Below are 16,485 nucleotides of genomic sequence, written 5' to 3'. Positions count from 1 at the left end.
TTTATTACCTAGGCAGGAGCTTCTCCTCTGGGGTTTTTTACACGTTTGGTTTGATTTGGGATTTCACAGTCGGTGTTTTGAGGGTCATTTATCCACTGACAGACCCAGAGCTTCGATCATCTCAAGTCCACGGGGCTTTCACTGCTGTAAGAATGGTTTATCTGATGTTCCAAAAGGCCACAAATCAGTCACACAAACCCTTCGTTCATTGAACAAAATGATTTTTATTGAATTCGTAGGATTTACAAGAAATGTACTTTTTTGTCTGCAGTGTTTATTGCACTGAAAAGAACCCATAAATAACATATCAGGACAACTAATGAACCAAATGAAATTACTGGAGAGGGTAACTGGACAATTAAAGATTTTCCCCAAATGAGGAGCTTTAAGACAAAAGCCCATTGAAAAAAAGAAACAGTAATTGCTGTTACATCCCTGATTTTCCCCCTGGGGTGGCACAGTGGGTCAGACAATGCTGCTGCCTTTCCACTGGGGCGGGTCAGGTTTTGGGAAATGCAGGATCAAAACCACTCTGCTTAGAGATCTTGGTCTTTAGGAAGGTACAAGTGTTCCCCCTCTGAGTGATCTGTGTGAAAATGAGGAGTGACTCTGGAGCACTAATGAGCTAAAGTAAGAAATAAGGCAACTCAGGCTTCAGCTCGGCCAAGCGCTGGGATCCGGAGGGTGAAATCAGCTCCTGCTGTGCCTGAGCAGGCCGGGGCTGCTTCTGTACATTAAAGCTGTAAACAAAGAGCAGAGCTCTCTCAGGACAGGGATCCCAAATCCCCAGGGAAATACCCTCCATCTGCATTTGGACAACGTTTGGAAGCCGGGACGTGACAGTTGCATCTCTTGCCCTTAAAAAATACCCAGCCAGCTTTTAATACTGCAGCTGACTGCAGGAGAGGGACCCGGGACGAGGGGAGCGACGGAACCGGGAGAACAAACCACTCCCGGCACGGCAGAAAAGATCAACAAACAATTTCCATTTGTATAAACAACACATAATACACGTAGAAAAATATTCAAGAGGATAATAACAAAGGTGCAACGTCAACAAAAAGAAGCTGCCTTTCCAAGAGAAGCACGTTTCCCGTCAGAGTTTGTGCGGGGCGGGGCTCAGCAGCTGCTGCGCGTACCACTGCTGCCGCTGCTGCCGCTGCTCCAGCTCCGTCAGCAGCGCCTGCCTGTAGGCCTCGTAGAGCTTCACGATGCGCTCCAGCTCCTTCATGAACAGCAGCTTCAGCATGCCCTGGTACGTGTCCAGGTCGGCCAGCTGGAACAGCTCCCACTTGAGGATGTGGTCGTACCTGCGGGGACACACGGGGGTGCTCCGGGATGGTTTGAAGGAGAGGGTTTGGTGGGATTGGTTGTGTGTGGGAATGGGATGGGGAAACAGCACAGACCTCCAGGAATAGAGGAGGGATCAGAATAAAGCAGTACAGAACACAGCTGGAAGAGCTGGGAATGTTCCCTGGAGAGGAGAAGGCTCCAGGGAGAGCTCAGAGCCCCTGGCAGGGCCTGAAGGGGCTCCAGGAGAGCTGGAGAGGGACTGGGGACAAGGCATGGAGGGACAGGACACAGGGAATGGCTCCCACTGCCAGAGGGCAGGGATGGGTGGGGGATTGGGAATTGCTGCCTGGGCTGGAATTCCCAGATTTGCTGTGGTTGCCTCTGGCAGTGCTCAAGGCCAGGCTGGACGGGGCTTGGAACACCCAGAGATGTCCCTGCCAGGGCAGGGGTGGAATGGGATGGTTTTAAAGTCCCTTCCACACGAAACCATTCTGGGATTCTGTGGAAATGCATTTTGCAATTCCATTCACAACCCACCTGGAATATCTTCTGTAAAACATCTGTTAAAAGATCAGAGTAACACAGAAAAAGGAATTCTTTCAGCAGCTCGGGTCCCTCCCAAAGCTGGGGCACTGCTGGCCTGCCCTCCCCCCCAGCTGTCCCCAGTGCAGCTGTAATGAGTGTTCCTGCCTGCCTTTCCTCTCCAATTAACCCCTCCTGGTTAATTGGCAGCAATAATCTACACTGGATATTTAATGCAAACCCTGCTGTGGTCCCACCCTCACTGCCATACCCTCCTTTCCTGCTTTTCCCTCACACAGCCCACCACAGTCTGATTCCCTGGGCTTGGAAATGGGGAGCTGCCTGCTGTGGCTATTCCAGAACAGGAGAAACTCGTGGAACAATGGAGTTACTTGGTGCAGCTGAGGCACAGGAGGAGATGGATTCACCTGGGTGGAGGCTGAGGCTGGAGTATCAGTGGATTTATGGAAATAAACTGCATTCCCCACTGAAAGTCACACTCCAGAAGCACCAGGACGTGCAGGTGACTTCCAAAGATGCTCTGAGGAATCTGAAGAATCTCATTAAAACTTATCACAGCCTCTGTGTTGAAGTTATCCCTGATTCTGACAGGGCTGCACTGCTAATAATCCTTTTCCCCCCCCAAAAAAAAAAGAGAAATAACAAACTGCAGCTGTTTGTTGAGCTGTGTATTGACAAGGAGGGTTGATGTTTCCAGGCAGAGCCACATTTGGGAGCAGCTCTGGATTGCTGAGCTCACAGGGAAACACCTGAAACACCTTTCCCTTTCTCCCTCCCCACTCTGGAGCGCAGAGCTCACACCTTTCCCTTCCTCCTGCCCCACTCTGGAGTGCAGAGCTCATCCCTTTCCCTTCCTCCTGCCCCACTCTGGAGTGCAGAGCTCATCCCTTTCCCTTCCTCCTGCCCCACTCTGGAGTGCAGAGCTCATCCCTTTCCCTTCCTCCTGCCCCACTCTGGAGTGCAGAGCTCATCCCTTTCCCTTCCTCCTGCCCCACTCTGGAGTGCAGAGCTCATCCCTTTCCCTTCCTCCTGCCCCACTCTGGAGTGCAGAGCTCATCCCTTTCCCTTCCTCCTGCCCCACTCTGGAGTGCAGAGCTCATCCCTTTCCCTTCCTCCTGCCCCACTCTGGAGTGCAGAGCTCATCCCTTTCCCTTCCTCCTGCCCCACTCTGGAGTGCAGAGCTCATCCCTTTCCCTTCCTCCTGCCCCACTCTGGAGTGCAGAGCTCATCCCTTTCCCTTCCTCCTGCCCCACTCTGGAGTGCAGAGCTCATCCCTTTCCCTTCCTCCTGCCCCACTCTGGAGTGCAGAGCTCATCCCTTTCCCTTCCTCCTGCCCCACTCTGGAGTGCAGAGCTCATCCCTTTCCCTTCCTCCTGCCCCACTCTGGAGTGCAGAGCTCATCCCTTTCCCTTCCTCCTGCCCCACTCTGGAGTGCAGAGCTCATCCCTTTCCCTTCCTCCTGCCCCACTCTGGAGTGCAGAGCTCATCCCTTTCCCTTCCTCCTGCCCCACTCTGGAGTGCAGAGCTCATCCCTTTCCCTTCCTCCTGCCCCACTCTGGAGTGCAGAGCTCATCCCTTTCCCTTCCTCCTGCCCCACTCTGGAGTGCAGAGCTCATCCCTTTCCCTTCCTCCTGCCCCACTCTGGAGTGCAGAGCTCATCCCTTTCCCTTCCTCCTGCCCCACTCTGGAGTGCAGAGCTCATCCCTTTCCCTTCCTCCTGCCCCACTCTGGAGTGCAGAGCTCATCCCTTTCCCTTCCTCCTGCCCCACTCTGGAGTGCAGAGCTCATCCCTTTCCCTTCCTCCTGCCCCACTCTGGAGTGCAGAGCTCATCCCTTTCCCTTCCTCCTGCCCCACTCTGGAGTGCAGAGCTCATCCCTTTCCCTTCCTCCTGCCCCACTCTGGAGTGCAGAGCTCATCCCTTTCCCTTCCTCCTGCCCCACTCTGGAGTGCAGAGCTCATCCCTTTCCCTTCCTCCTGCCCCACTCTGGAGTGCAGAGCTCATCCCTTTCCCTTCCTCCTGCCCCACTCTGGAGTGCAGAGCTCATCCCTTTCCCTTCCTCCTGCCCCACTCTGGAGTGCAGAGCTCACCCCTTCCCCTCTTCCTCCCTTCCCACTCATCAGGAGCCTCCCTGCCCTCACAGGAAGGAATTTTTTCCTGTAAACAGAGATTATTTTGGTTAACACCTACTGGACTCTCTGTCAGGCTTTTTCTAACCCTAATTCTTATCCTCTAGAGGAATTTGTTAAAACAAAATCGAATATTCTTATTTTTTCCATAATAATCTACTCCTCTCAACAAAAACAACTGGGCTTTACAGCTAAATTGATGTACAGAGCCAGGGGTAAGTAACAAATCATGACAAAATAAAACCAATTATTTCAGTGCAAAACTGTGCTGATAATTAAAAATTTAAAAATCTGTCTCAGCCTACTTGCTACAAAGAAATTCCTGATGGATTGTTTAATTTGTCTTATGTTTGCTTCTCAAGTTTCAAGAAAATACCCAAAGTGATCCACACAACACAGGCTGAGCTATTTAAATTTACATGGCCTGGGTGTGCCAAAGACCTCAATAAAGGAATGGATCTGCAGCCAAAACCTGGAAGAATTTTTAGGAAACAAATCCTACAGGCTGCAGGAACTGAGTGTGGAGCCTCGTTGTCCTGGGGGATTTTGGGGCAGTTTAAATCTTTATGGGCTGCTGGCAAACCCAGCAGTCACAAGAAGTAATAAAACTCATTCAAATTGTAGTTACTAGGAACAGGTAATAAAAAAAAAGGAATTTTTTTAAGTGGAAGTCACTGAACACCACAGCTTAAATTTGCAGTTACAGACTGACCTTGCTGCTGGAAAACTGAGTGTCTCCATATTCTCCTTATGAACAGCACATGATTTAATAATTATTACACCACATTTGGGATTTTTATTGCTTTCTATTCAGTGTTACTGTTCTGCAGAGCTGCACCCATTAGAAAATCTCATTTCTTTATGCTGACTCAAACCTTTTTTTGGAGGAGACTCCCTGTTCCTGCAGCAGTTTTGGTGACAAAAATGACTTTTTATTACCCTTTAGTTGTCAATTCAGTTTCCTAAATACAAATATAGAAATAGAGATGTCAGCCAGCATTTGGCCTAAAGAGGCTCCAAAGGAGCTGGAAAGGGACTTTGGACAAGGGATGGAGGGAAGAACAAGGGAAATGGCTTCAAGCTGGAAAAAGGTAAATTTAGGTTGGATATTAGGAAGAAATTGTTCCCTGGGAGGGTGGGCAGGCCCTGGATCCCTGGCAGTGCCAAGGCCAGGCTGGACAGGGCTTGGAGCAGCCTGGGATGGTGGAAAGTGTCCCTGCCATGGCAGGGGGTGGCACTGGATGGTTTGTAAGTTCCTTCCAACCCAAACAATTTCATGATTCTGTGATTAAAAACTCTTAAAGGTGAAGGAAAAGCTGTGCTGTTTAAAAAGAAATAAAAGGGACATGAGGAAGTTCCACCCTAGAAATGTTTCACATATTTTCTGAGCACGTGGTACCACTCTTGTAAATACTCTGAAAGCAAAACACATCCTTCACCCTGTGACAGAGCTTTCTGCCAGTTGTGGGAGCTGCACAAAGTGATCATTTCAAGTCATGCCTGAAAGAAAGCAAACTAATGTGATAAACATTTGGTACAACTCCCTCGTGCTGCCAACCTCAGCCCTAAAAACCAAACAGCACAAGCTCTGCTGTCACTCACAGAAATCCAACTTGTTTTTCATTTTCAGAGCGAAAAGCACAAAAAGAAAAGGCAGAATCTCACTTGACAGGAGCCCTGGCGTAGACCTGCAGCCAGTCGGGGATCTCAGCACTGTGGTAGGGGTTGGCAGGGACCAGCAGGGCCTGGCTCCTCTCCGGGGGCTGCGGCTGGTAGGACACGGGGGGCGGCTGATCGTAGCGGGGAACGCTGCAGGACAGGCACACACAGGGACGGGTCACACAAAGCACACTGCAGGCACTGCGGGCACTGCGGGCACTGCGGGCACTGCGGGCACTGCACACACTGCACGCACTGCACGCACTGCACGCACTGCAGGCACTGCGGGCACTGCGGGCACTGCAGGCACTGCGGGCACTGCACACACTGCACGCACTGCAGGCACTGTGGGCACTGCACACACTGCGGGCACTGCACACACTGCGGGCACTGCGGGCACTGCAGGCACTGCACACACTGCACGCACTGCACACACTGCGGGCACTGCGGGCACTGCAGGCACTGCACACACTGCACGCACTGCAGGCACTGCGGGCACTGCGGGCACTGCACGCACTGCGGGCACTGCACACACTGCAGGCACTGCAGGCACTCAATTCTCAGCATCACACAGAGATTCAGCTCTGCAAAGGCTGCTGCTGCAGCCTCAGTGGGGTCTGCATGCAGCAACGTTCTGTTGTTTTGGTGAACTCCACCTCAGCCCTGCTCACCACTGCACAACAAAGCACTGGAGCTGTTTTAAAAACATTTAAAAATATTGATTCGTATCATTCACCATTTAACATGTCAGAACAGATGTATTCAGGCAGCAGCTGATCAGAATTACTCCATATAAAGATATCCCCATATATTTATCTTTTGTGCCACAAGTTGAAGGACTTTCTCTTCCTGGGTATCAGCAGAACAGACTGAGCAGCAGAAATCAACAATCTGGATTAACAATTTAACAATTAACAGTTGCATTTGGTGTGTATTAACAATTAACTGTTAATTTGGTGTGTATTAATAATTAACCTGAGGGAACCTTGCCTGGAAACCTTTAACAGTTGGATTTGGTGTGTATTAACAATTAACTGTTAATTTGGTGTGTATTAATAATTAACAGTTGGATTTGGTGCATACTGACAATATTGGATTTGGTGTGTATTTACAGTGAACTGTTAATTTGGTGCATATTAACAATTAACATTGGATTTGGTGTGTATTTACAATTAACTGTTAGATTTGGTGTAGATTAACAATTAACATTGGATTTGGTGTGTGTTTACAATTAACTGTTAGATTAACAATGAAGACTGAATTTGGTGTGCATTAGTTTTATTTTACTTTGTAGTTTTGGGTAGCTGAAACACCCATTTTCATTCTGGACAAGACTTAATCCACGTTTCAGATGTCCAGAGCACCTCCAGGCACATCAGACCCAGCTTCCTTTCAGTGTACAGCTCAATTCCCTCCTCAGCACCTTTGCTGTTTTACTGAGAGCTGCAGAGCTCTGTTTGATTGAGCAGCAATATCCTGCTGCTACACCTCAGGAACATGAGACAAATCCCAACCTTCTCCTACGGCCTTACCGAGAAGCCGCAAAGCCAAAAATGAGATTTCTTTTCTGTAGTATGACACAAACCCAGCTCCCCCGGGGGGCAGGAAGGGGGGAGGCTCACCTGGGAGCACAGGGGTGTTTGTACTGAGCCCTTTTGTTGATGTGATCCACGTAGTAAACGCCGAACTCCGCGGACTCGACGCGCTCCCAGCCCGGCGGGAGCCCCTCCCGCTCCAGGGGGTGGCTCCAGTGCGTGGTGTTGGTGTTGTGGTCGATGTAGTATTTCCTTCCTCTGATAGTCCAGTCCACTGACCAGCCAGGAGGAAGGGGTAAATCTTCAGAACTATGATTTGTTAGGTTTCCTAAAGATGTAGCAGCAACTCTCCCGATGCCTAAAACAAAGGGAGATCGGGGTTTAGGGAGAGATTCACAAAAATTATTATTTTTGTTCATAAACTATTATGGCTGCTTTATTCATCATCAACAACAACAAAAAGCATTTAAAAAACAAAACCAAACCAAAAAAAAGTTAAAGTTAATTTATCAATTAAAAAAACCCCCAAAAAGTTGAAGTCAGAAATGAAAACTATCCAGAGAAATCACAAAACTTTTTAGGTGAACCAGTCAAGAGCAGCAACAGGACAAGGCAAACAAGAGAGGAGGGACACGCAGGGTTGGGGTCCAGGAGCTGCCAGGAGTCAGCAGCTGATTGAATTCCCACCTTTTCCCTGGAAACAGAGCACATCTGGGACTGAAGGGAGTGCTCAGCAGCTCTCTGCACTATGGGATTTGTTGTAACACACAGAGTTTTTCCAGAGCAGCAGCTGGAGGGTGAGAGATGCCTACAGACACAGCTCCTGTCCCTCCCCTCCCCAGGGACACTTGGCAAGAAACAAAAGCCACATGAGCAAGAACAGAAAACTCTTAAAAAACCACCCCCAAGACACCCAACCACAACACCAGGGACAGAGTCAAGAATTCTGCAGGTTTCTTTCCATCCCTGGGAATTTGCTACCTCCTGGATGTGCTGGGCTAAACTCAACTCTCTTTCAAAATTCATTTTAAGGAGTTCCCTTTAGTCCCTCACAGTTCAACACCACCTAGTTTTAATGAAAATTCCAATTATCTTTCCATCCCACAGGCAAATGCATCTATTCAATCCCACTACCAGCAGTTTGTGTGCTGCTATTTCCCACAGCCAGCAGAAGGGATTTGGGAGCCCCGTTTCCCACTTTTTTACAAGTCAGAAATCACCCCCACACACATTTACTGACAGGAGTACACCCCCTGCTCCTTTTCTTCAGGAATAACATTTTTGTGTGGCTATTTTCTGGGAGAAGGGAAAGGCAGAGTCTCTCTCTCCCAAAATGCCAGCCTGAAACCTGGGTGAGCTATATCCTAACAGAATATTGTAATAATTGAAAATAAAGTTACAGGAAGGCTCCAAACCAACTGGATAAATAAAAAATAAATTAAACCCCCCTCACAAACATCCTCCTTTAAAACTCTGTGCTCATCCATAAATCTTTTTCCAGCCTTGTCATGCTCTGAACTCTTTGGCCTTAGAGGATTTCCTCTTGTGTCAGCTCTTACCTGTTTGTCAGCATTACAAAGGGAAGCTGATGGCTGTGTCCATCCTTAACTGGGACTCAACAACCCAGAGAAAAGAAACATCTGGAGCCTTCCTGACCTTTGGAAGGGCTGGGCAGGGAAGCTGCTTCAGCTCCACATGCCACTGCCAAAACAGAAACATTGCAGCTTCTTGAAAATGCTGTGCTTGGGCTGAACAAATGCAGGATTTTCCCTGAGCTGAGGCTCTGGGGTGTGATTTCACAAATGGGGAAATAGTGATTGTTAAATCATCACTGCCAGGAGAGCTGGACACAAATTTTGGGGGAAAAATCCCTATTTTTCTGTTTACTGTTAAAGCCTGCACATTCCTGTATTTTTCTTACAGTTCCTCCTCTTAAATTCTGGCCTCAAATCCACAGATATTTATTTTTACTAAAGGTAAAGGTTAATGATTCCCAACATTTGGAAGAGGTGCCATCCTCTCCTGACACATGGATTCTCCCAGTGCCAGCTTATTTTTAATTTCCAAGATGCAAAGAACAAAAATAACACCGGATCACAAATATTTTATCCATTCCTTTTGCCATTTTCATTTCATAGATGAAGAAGCAGAGCCAAAGCATTAAAATAAACTTGTACAGATGCAGAAATTACCAGTTTTGGACAATATTCCATGGACATGAAATCAAAGGCCAGACTTATAAACTGATGGTTGTAACTATCATTTTTTCCCTTATATCACAGATTATATTGGAATATTCTCTGTGCTGGAAGTTTTAAGATGTTGATATTCACAGGGCCTTAAAGCCATCAACCACTGTGGCATGAAAATCAAAAGTTAGTACAATTTAGACATTTTTTACTGTAAAATTATTTTTTAGAGATCAAAAGAAATTGTCTGTTGGTTTTCATGATAAACCTCAGATGTTCCTTTGTGGGAGGATGGATACACACACAAGAGAAAAAACTCCTCCTATAGTTTTGAACAGTAAGAGAAGAGGAAAATTAACTTTCATATGTATTTTTATATATATATACACACCTGTGATTCCAACTAAACAACACTTGGCAGAGTAAATTCCTCTGTGATCTTTTCCAAAATATAACCCAAAGAAGAAAATTCCAAGACAGCCTAAATCCATGGACTGCCTTTTGCATGGCAAACTGCCAGGAATGCCATTTTCTGCATTTAAATCCTGAGCCCCAAAGCATTTTCACAGCAGCCCAAAGCTCCACACAGGATTTTCCTGCAAGCACCAGGGATGTTCCCTGGACTGGGGCTGGCACCAGATTTAGGAATCCCAAATAGAAAAGCTGAACAGTTTTTATAGAAACATTTGGTGTAAAACTTGGGATTTTCCTGGCATGGAGGATGTGATCCCTACCATGAGCTAAACTGAGCATGTTCATTGTAACTCTCAGGGTTTTCTTGCTCACACCCTTCTAGCTGTAACAAGACAAGAATTCTCATTCTTCCTGCTTTCCCAAGAAACAGAGTGGTTTAAATTATCCTCTTTTTCCAGATGTCTCCTTTCCCCTGCTTAGGGATGAGCACTCTCTGGAGTGGCACTATCAAATCTCAGGGATTGTCAACAATTGATTTAAATTTATGCATTTGTAAAACCTTTTCAAAAGGTCTCTTTCAAGCTTGTCAAGCCTCATCTGGTCATTCTGTTTATAATGTTATATTACAATATAATATATTAGATAACAGGGTGTTTTTTGGTTCAGCTGTTGCTTTTTAGGAATATCAACATTGAAATTGAGGCTTTAATTCTCCTTCCATTTTTAATCCCAGTATCTTCAATTTAAGGTATTGAATTACCAATTCTAACTTTGAGCAGCACATTCCAGTGCACTTTATCAATGCAAAAAGTTCCTTCTATTAAAGATCCAAAGAAAGCCACAAGTGTGAACAATCTGTAGTGTGTTCTTCACTCAGGGAAGTTGTATTTAGGAAGGAACAGAGGAACTGGAAATTTTGTCAGTGCTTTCCCAGTAAAAGGAGTTTTTTCCTGAGGGAACCTTGCCTGGAAAGAAGTCCAAGCCCTCTGGAGCAAAGACTCCCAGGCCAGCACAGGGCAGGTGGGAAAGGCAGCAGAGAAATCCCAGCACCAGCACCAAGGGCACAGAGCAAAACCAGAGCAGAAAGTTCCACTGGGGTACAAAATGCAGAGAAATTCAGAGCCCAGGAACTCCCCACAAGTGACTTCACCCAAATTTCCAAACAGTTGCAGAACAAATCTTACAAAACAATATTTGTCTTTAATTAGCCCAATTGTCCTGAGAGCCTTTTTTCAGGATGCCAAAATCCTCTCCCTTCCCCTCATCAGCGCTGGGTGAAGAGCAGGAAGAGAAAATGAACAAACTGTTTAATTTTAAAAGAGTAAGTAATAATAAAATAACAAAAAGTTCCAGTAACTCTCCTGTTTAGCCAGGTCTGCAGGTCCCAGGCCTTCCTAACCCACTCCAAAGCATCTGAAGGAACTTCCTGAGCACAAGCACCTCTTTTGTTGGAGGGAATGGGGCGTTCCAAGCAAGCACAAATTCACAAATAGGAAATGACAGGAAGAACTCTGAAAGCATCAAGAATTATGCTGCAAAATTCCTGCAAAATCAGCACAACAGAAGAAAAAGGCAGGAACTGCCATTTGTTTAAAAATGAGAGATGTGTACACACAGAAAATAAAAATATGGGTATTTCAGCTCTAAATGGGTTTCGTGTCATAACTGGCATTTATTTTGCTCTTACATTAAACAAGTTTGCAGTTTTTCAGGGGTACAACTTAACAGATGAACCAAAAGCACACTGGATTCTCTGTTAAATTGTTTTCTCTCCTGTGACATCCCAGTGAACTCATCACAATCCACCACCAGCAAGTGCCTTTACAGTGTTGATTTCAAGCTCAGCAATTTTCATAGACACAGAAGAATGGTTCAGCTTACCGCTCACACAGGCACAAATAACTCTGAGGTCTTGGTTACAAGTTAGTTCCAATCTACACTGTAGGTATAACTTCAACCACAGACCTCCCCAAAACTTTAACCTAGAAGAGAGGAAAGAGATGGCGAGGAAAGACAGGTAAAGTCTCTTAGAATTAAAAGTTTGAAAAGGACACTCATAATAATTAAAAAAAAAAAGAAATAAAAAATTTAAGAAATGCCACAGAGGTAGCTAAATGTACAAAATTAGGAGGTATCTCAACTGAAAATACTGGTCAGGAAAATCAGCAGCACTGAACTGGTAATTAGAAACAAAGTGAATGAAATATGGGAAGGAGGAGGTGGCAGAAGTGAAGCACAGTGAGAGAGAAAAGGTGGCTGGAAGGAGAAATGCCCATGGAAGGACACGGCAATGCTGAAACACCAACTGCTGCAAAACCACTGGGCTGAACACTCTGAAGTCTTGATAAGAACTTGTTCACAACTTCTCTCCAAACCACAGAGAGGAGAGACTCGGTTTTGAACGAGAGCTGAAGTTCACAGGCACCTCTTCACTTCCAGACTGCTCCCCAAAATCACCTCAGTGTGACCTCCATGGAACATCAACAAAGCAGGAACACCTCGTGTTCACCAGGAAACATTTCCTTGGGAATGCACCCAAAACACTCCAGAACTGACCAAGGGCACCTTTGGGGGGAAGGTGGGACAGGAAGGAAAGGGGAGAAGGCAGCATTTACAAACTCCAGCTAAAAACCAGACTTTTCACTTGGAACTGCAGGCATCAGGCAATTCTGGCATCTCAGTGAAGAGAAACAACAATGGAGACGAGTAAAGAAAAGTAATTTAGACAAAGACAGTGAAAGCAACAGGCTCTGGAAATGCAAGAAAAAGAAACAAGGAATTACAGAGACTCAAGGAAAACACTGAAGGGGTGAAGCATGGGATGGTTCAAATAAAAAGAAGCTTAATGGTGAGATGAAGGAAGTGACAAAACCTAAAATTTTCTTATTCTGGGCCACATAATTCTTTAAGAAAAAGGAAAAGAGGACTTGAGGAATTCATATGGAGATAAAAATAAATGGAGGGAAGGGAAAACACTGGCAACTGAAAGGCTCACCTTCATCTCTCCCTACGAGTGCATGAGATTAAATACTCACCCACCACAAAACCTGTGCAGAACTTGTTCAAAATATGAAACGTTAAAGAATGAGAGTGAATGGCCAAACCAAGCAAACAGGAGCAGCTCCTTTATGATTTCCAGGGCTAAGGTCAACAAACAGCAGAAAAAAATCTATTTAGGAAGAAGATGTTGCTACAACTGAGCAAAATATGGAGCTCCTTTTAAAAATTGGCCATTTGACTCTCCAGTTCCAAGCTAGAGCTCCATTTCTGGGAATCTCTCAGCAGACACAGCTGCTGTGTAACTCTGAGGGTTGAACTGATGGACTGGTTTGTGAAATCCTGCCCTCCTGCCTCTCCTCCCTAAAACACCCCAGCACACTCTCCCAGGGCTTGTTACTGGACAGGTAAATGTTTAAAGGCTGCTGGATGAGCAACCACGGGCAGAGATGCAGGGTTTGTACACAAAATCCAGGCAGATCAGAGATATTCACATTTAGAAAAATAAAGGAGGATTCAAGTAGCAGGCCTTAAAGCCCAGCATTTCAGAATTTCCTGGCTGGCATTTCCATTTTTCATGGAAGTGTTTCTGTGGTGAAGAAAACACAAGGCACTGACAGGTTCTAATCCCACACACGAGGTCAGCAGCAGCAAGAGCTGATGTTCTCCCTGGCAGATTTCTTTTTCTAGACAGGAGATTTAATTTATTAGATACTAATTACAATGTGGTTTACAGATTACAGGTGACAATGTATTTAATATTGAAGGTACATTATTTACAGGTTTGAAATGTTTGCTTCAAACTCCTCCTTGGGCATAGTTTTTGTAATATCAAATACAGAGTCAAACATTTCAGAAAAGTAATATTTAATGGATTCTTCTTCTTATGCTGTTTTGTTTTAGGAAACAAAGGCAAGTTTCAGTGAAATTAAGGGGGGAACAGGCATACCTACAAACAATTTTAAAAGCCAAAAGAAAGGAGTCAAGGATTAGAAAGTAAATTTCCACACTAATTAGATGCCAATTTGCTAATTACACAAAGCAGTCATTCCTCCCTATGACTATTTATAAGAAATTATTTTAATTATTGAGGTTGAATTCGAACAATGAAATTAAGTAATAAGATGATAATTAAAATTTAATGATAATAACAATGCTGCAATATTGTATTTTAGAGGTGTTGGTTATTCTGTACATCACGAAAATAGGAGATGTCCCTCAATGAATAAATTCCTTACTAGCCAGCAAGTGATGTGTAGAGGGGATGTACATATGCCTAGCATTAAAAATCACAGAACTTGCTTGGCCTTACTCCATCTATTTAAGGAAATAATCCTGGGATATGTGTGAACAAACCCTCAATTCCAATCACCCAAACCCCAGAAACGCCATGAAAAATCAGCCCTGTCCTCCACACCTCAAACACAATCCTGACCACAAACTGCACCCAAACCCGGATCTTAGACAAAACCAACACTGAACCCTTACCTGAAGCGTGCCTCCCATGATTCTGGGACATCCTCTGGAAAAGATCGCTGTTGTGTTCATAATACCTGTAGTCGTCGTGCAGGCGCTCGTTCAGCTGCCGCCTCCTCTGGGCATCGTAGAAATGATCGTAGTAATAGCCGCGGGCCGCGGCGTCGCCGTTCTCCAGCGCGGGGCCGGGCTCGGCCAGGAAGGGCTGCGAGGAGGAGCCGTACTCGCGGGGCACCTCGGCCAGGCTCCTGGCCAGGTACGAGGGGGCCGACAGTCTGTGGCTTTCTCGCCGCATTATCTCGTGAGGCGGCCTCTGCACCGCGCTCCGGAGGAAGCTCTGGTTCCTGGAGACGATGCCATCGCCGCCGGGGGCGTAGGCAGAGGATGCGGGGTCGGGAGGGCAGATGTCCGTGCGTCTCGGAATGGTGGGGCCGTGGCGGATGAAGGAGGGCATCAGATCTGCCGGAGAGCACGGGGGAGAGGTGAGAACCCTGCCTGTGCAGATCTACACATTGGAATTGACGAAATTTTGCAACTGGAATTGAGGAAATTCACATGCAGAAGCCGCTTAAGGCACCTCTAACGCCCGTGTAAATGTGGTGATAAAACTGCAGTGTCCTGATGCAGCACACCCCACACCAGGAGCCCACGGAGCACTTCTGCCAGTGAAACTGCAGCTGCAATAAACAAACCGACCCCAAACCCTTCAAAAAAACCACACAAGGGAAAAAAAACAAAACCAAACCACCCACACTGTGCTGTATCAGTCTCAGGGTTCGTGTTTCTCTGTGAGAAGGGTCAGGAAAATGCACATATCCTGGCTGCTGCTTCTTTGGGAATGGTGTCCTTACAAACTGGGAGTGACAAGATGTTAATGATGCCCACAGGAATCCAAGATGGAAACAGAATTCACACCGCCCCCAGTAATCCCAAAGTCACAAAGTTCAGCCAGAAAAAACGATGTCATTCCACACGCGTTAAGTTCCCAAATTATCAGGGAGATATTTCACTTTCTCCTTCAGAATTTCACTGCCTCCCTCCAGTATGTGAATCATTCCTCCTCTCCCTACTTTTACTTTCAACGTGATAGAAATAAGTAGTTTCCCTCCAGGTAAGTCAATACAGATGGTAACTTTCACTTAGAACGAGGTAATTCCAATTACTAATAAACTTTTATTAGTAAAATCTTACAACTTATGGTTAAAATCTGGTGCGCCCCAGAAGGTGCCAGCAACAAATTCATTTATTTATTTATTGAGCAAACAACCCCATTTCAGTGTCGGGTCGTCTCCCAAGCCGAACAAACCCGACCCCAAGCACGTTTTCGGGGTGTGTTTGCGGTGCCGTGCCCAGCCCTGGCTGCAGGCGAGCTCGCCAGGCTGAGTCACGGGCAGCACCTGGAGCGGTCCCCATTCACCTTTGCTTCCGCAGGGATTTCATGCAGCTGCCTGGCGGGACAGTTATCTCGTCCACGGGGAAAAGCAAGGAGCGGGCTCGGGGATTCCCGGGCCGCAGAATGGCTCTGGAAGGGCCCGGAGCTCCTCAGGGACACCGTCCCCATGCCAGGCTGCTCCAGGCTCCAGCCTCACCTCGCCAGCTCTTCGCTTCACTTAAAAGCAACCTCTGCACGCTGCCTGAACCCCGGCCTGCTGAAACCGAGGAACCGCGCACGGAGAAAGTCATAAAAAACACAAAAACCACCGAGTCCGGGCACGCTGAGCACCGGGCGGAACACGGCGCGCAGGGCTCCCTTTGAAACTCGGGCTTCCTTTCAGCTTTAGCTTCCCTCCGTCATCTCGCAGGGCTCGTAACAGCACTAAACACGCATTTACGGGGAGAAACAGCCCTCACAGAGCCCCACCGGGTAACTCCCCTCACGCCCTCAGCCCGCCAAGGCCGCGCAGCTCGGCGGCACACAAAGGCCTCGGCATCGGCCCGGAGCCGGCGCTCCCCGCTCCCCCCGACACTCACTCCGCAGCAGCGGGCTCGTCTCCTTCTTCACGTACTTCCCCTGCACCTCGCCCGGCTTGGAGAGCTCCGTCCGCGTCTTCTTCCGCGACAGCATCCCACCTCCCGGCCCGCTGCCACCGCCCGCATGCCCGGCGCCGCTCCCCGCTCCGCAGGGCGGGGGGGGTCCGGCCGCCCCCGGGGGCCGGGCCGGGACCAGGAGCGGGGTTGGGATCGGGACGGGACCGGGACCGGGCGGGCCGGGGGTCGCTGAGGGGACGCGGCGGGCGCGCGGGGCCTTGTG

At 47.3% G+C, this 16,485-nt stretch overlaps 1 protein-coding gene across 2 annotated transcripts; it reads right to left on the bottom strand.

Moving 5' to 3' along the window:
• Window positions 1-200: 200 nt before the first annotated feature.
• SAV1 (salvador family WW domain containing protein 1) lies at window positions 201-16,479 on the bottom strand. Of its 2 annotated transcripts, XM_039698087.1 has the most exons (6): window positions 16,206-16,479; window positions 14,247-14,693; window positions 7,246-7,516; window positions 5,630-5,773; window positions 1,140-1,310; window positions 201-740 (listed from the first exon to the last, which is right to left on the bottom strand). In XM_039698087.1, the coding sequence occupies exons 1-6, from the start codon at window positions 16,297-16,299 to the stop codon at window positions 626-628; spliced, it is 1,242 nt and encodes a 413-aa protein (XP_039554021.1). In that variant the 5' UTR covers window positions 16,300-16,479; the 3' UTR covers window positions 201-625. The 2 variants fall into 2 exon arrangements, with proteins under 2 accessions (XP_039554021.1, XP_039554022.1); XM_039698088.1 differs by having other exon boundaries at window positions 201-1,310.
• Between the last annotated feature and the right edge of the window lie 6 nt (window positions 16,480-16,485).

Source organism: Passer montanus, unplaced genomic scaffold (genome assembly GCF_014805655.1).
Source record: "Passer montanus isolate IOZ18808 unplaced genomic scaffold, ASM1480565v1 scaffold120, whole genome shotgun sequence".
Classification (NCBI taxonomy): Eukaryota; Metazoa; Chordata; class Aves; order Passeriformes; family Passeridae; genus Passer; species Passer montanus.
The sequence above is the reverse complement of the archived record's forward strand: the minus strand, read 5'-3'. Positions and strand labels throughout refer to the sequence as shown.

Bases quoted from the DNA above. Each gene is read 5' to 3' on its own strand.
- SAV1 (XM_039698087.1), bottom strand. From the start codon at position 16,299: ATGCTGTCGCGGAAGAAGACGCGGACGGAGCTCTCCAAGCCGGGCGAG. The intron at 14,694-16,205 runs GTGAGTGTCGGG...GCTCTCCGGCAG, and splicing joins GACGAGCCCGCTGCTGCGGA to ATCTGATGCCCTCCTTCATC. The intron at 741-1,139 runs GTACGCGCAGCA...CTTTGTTTACAG, and splicing joins CGGCAGCAGCGGCAGCAGTG to CTTTAATGTACAGAAGCAGC.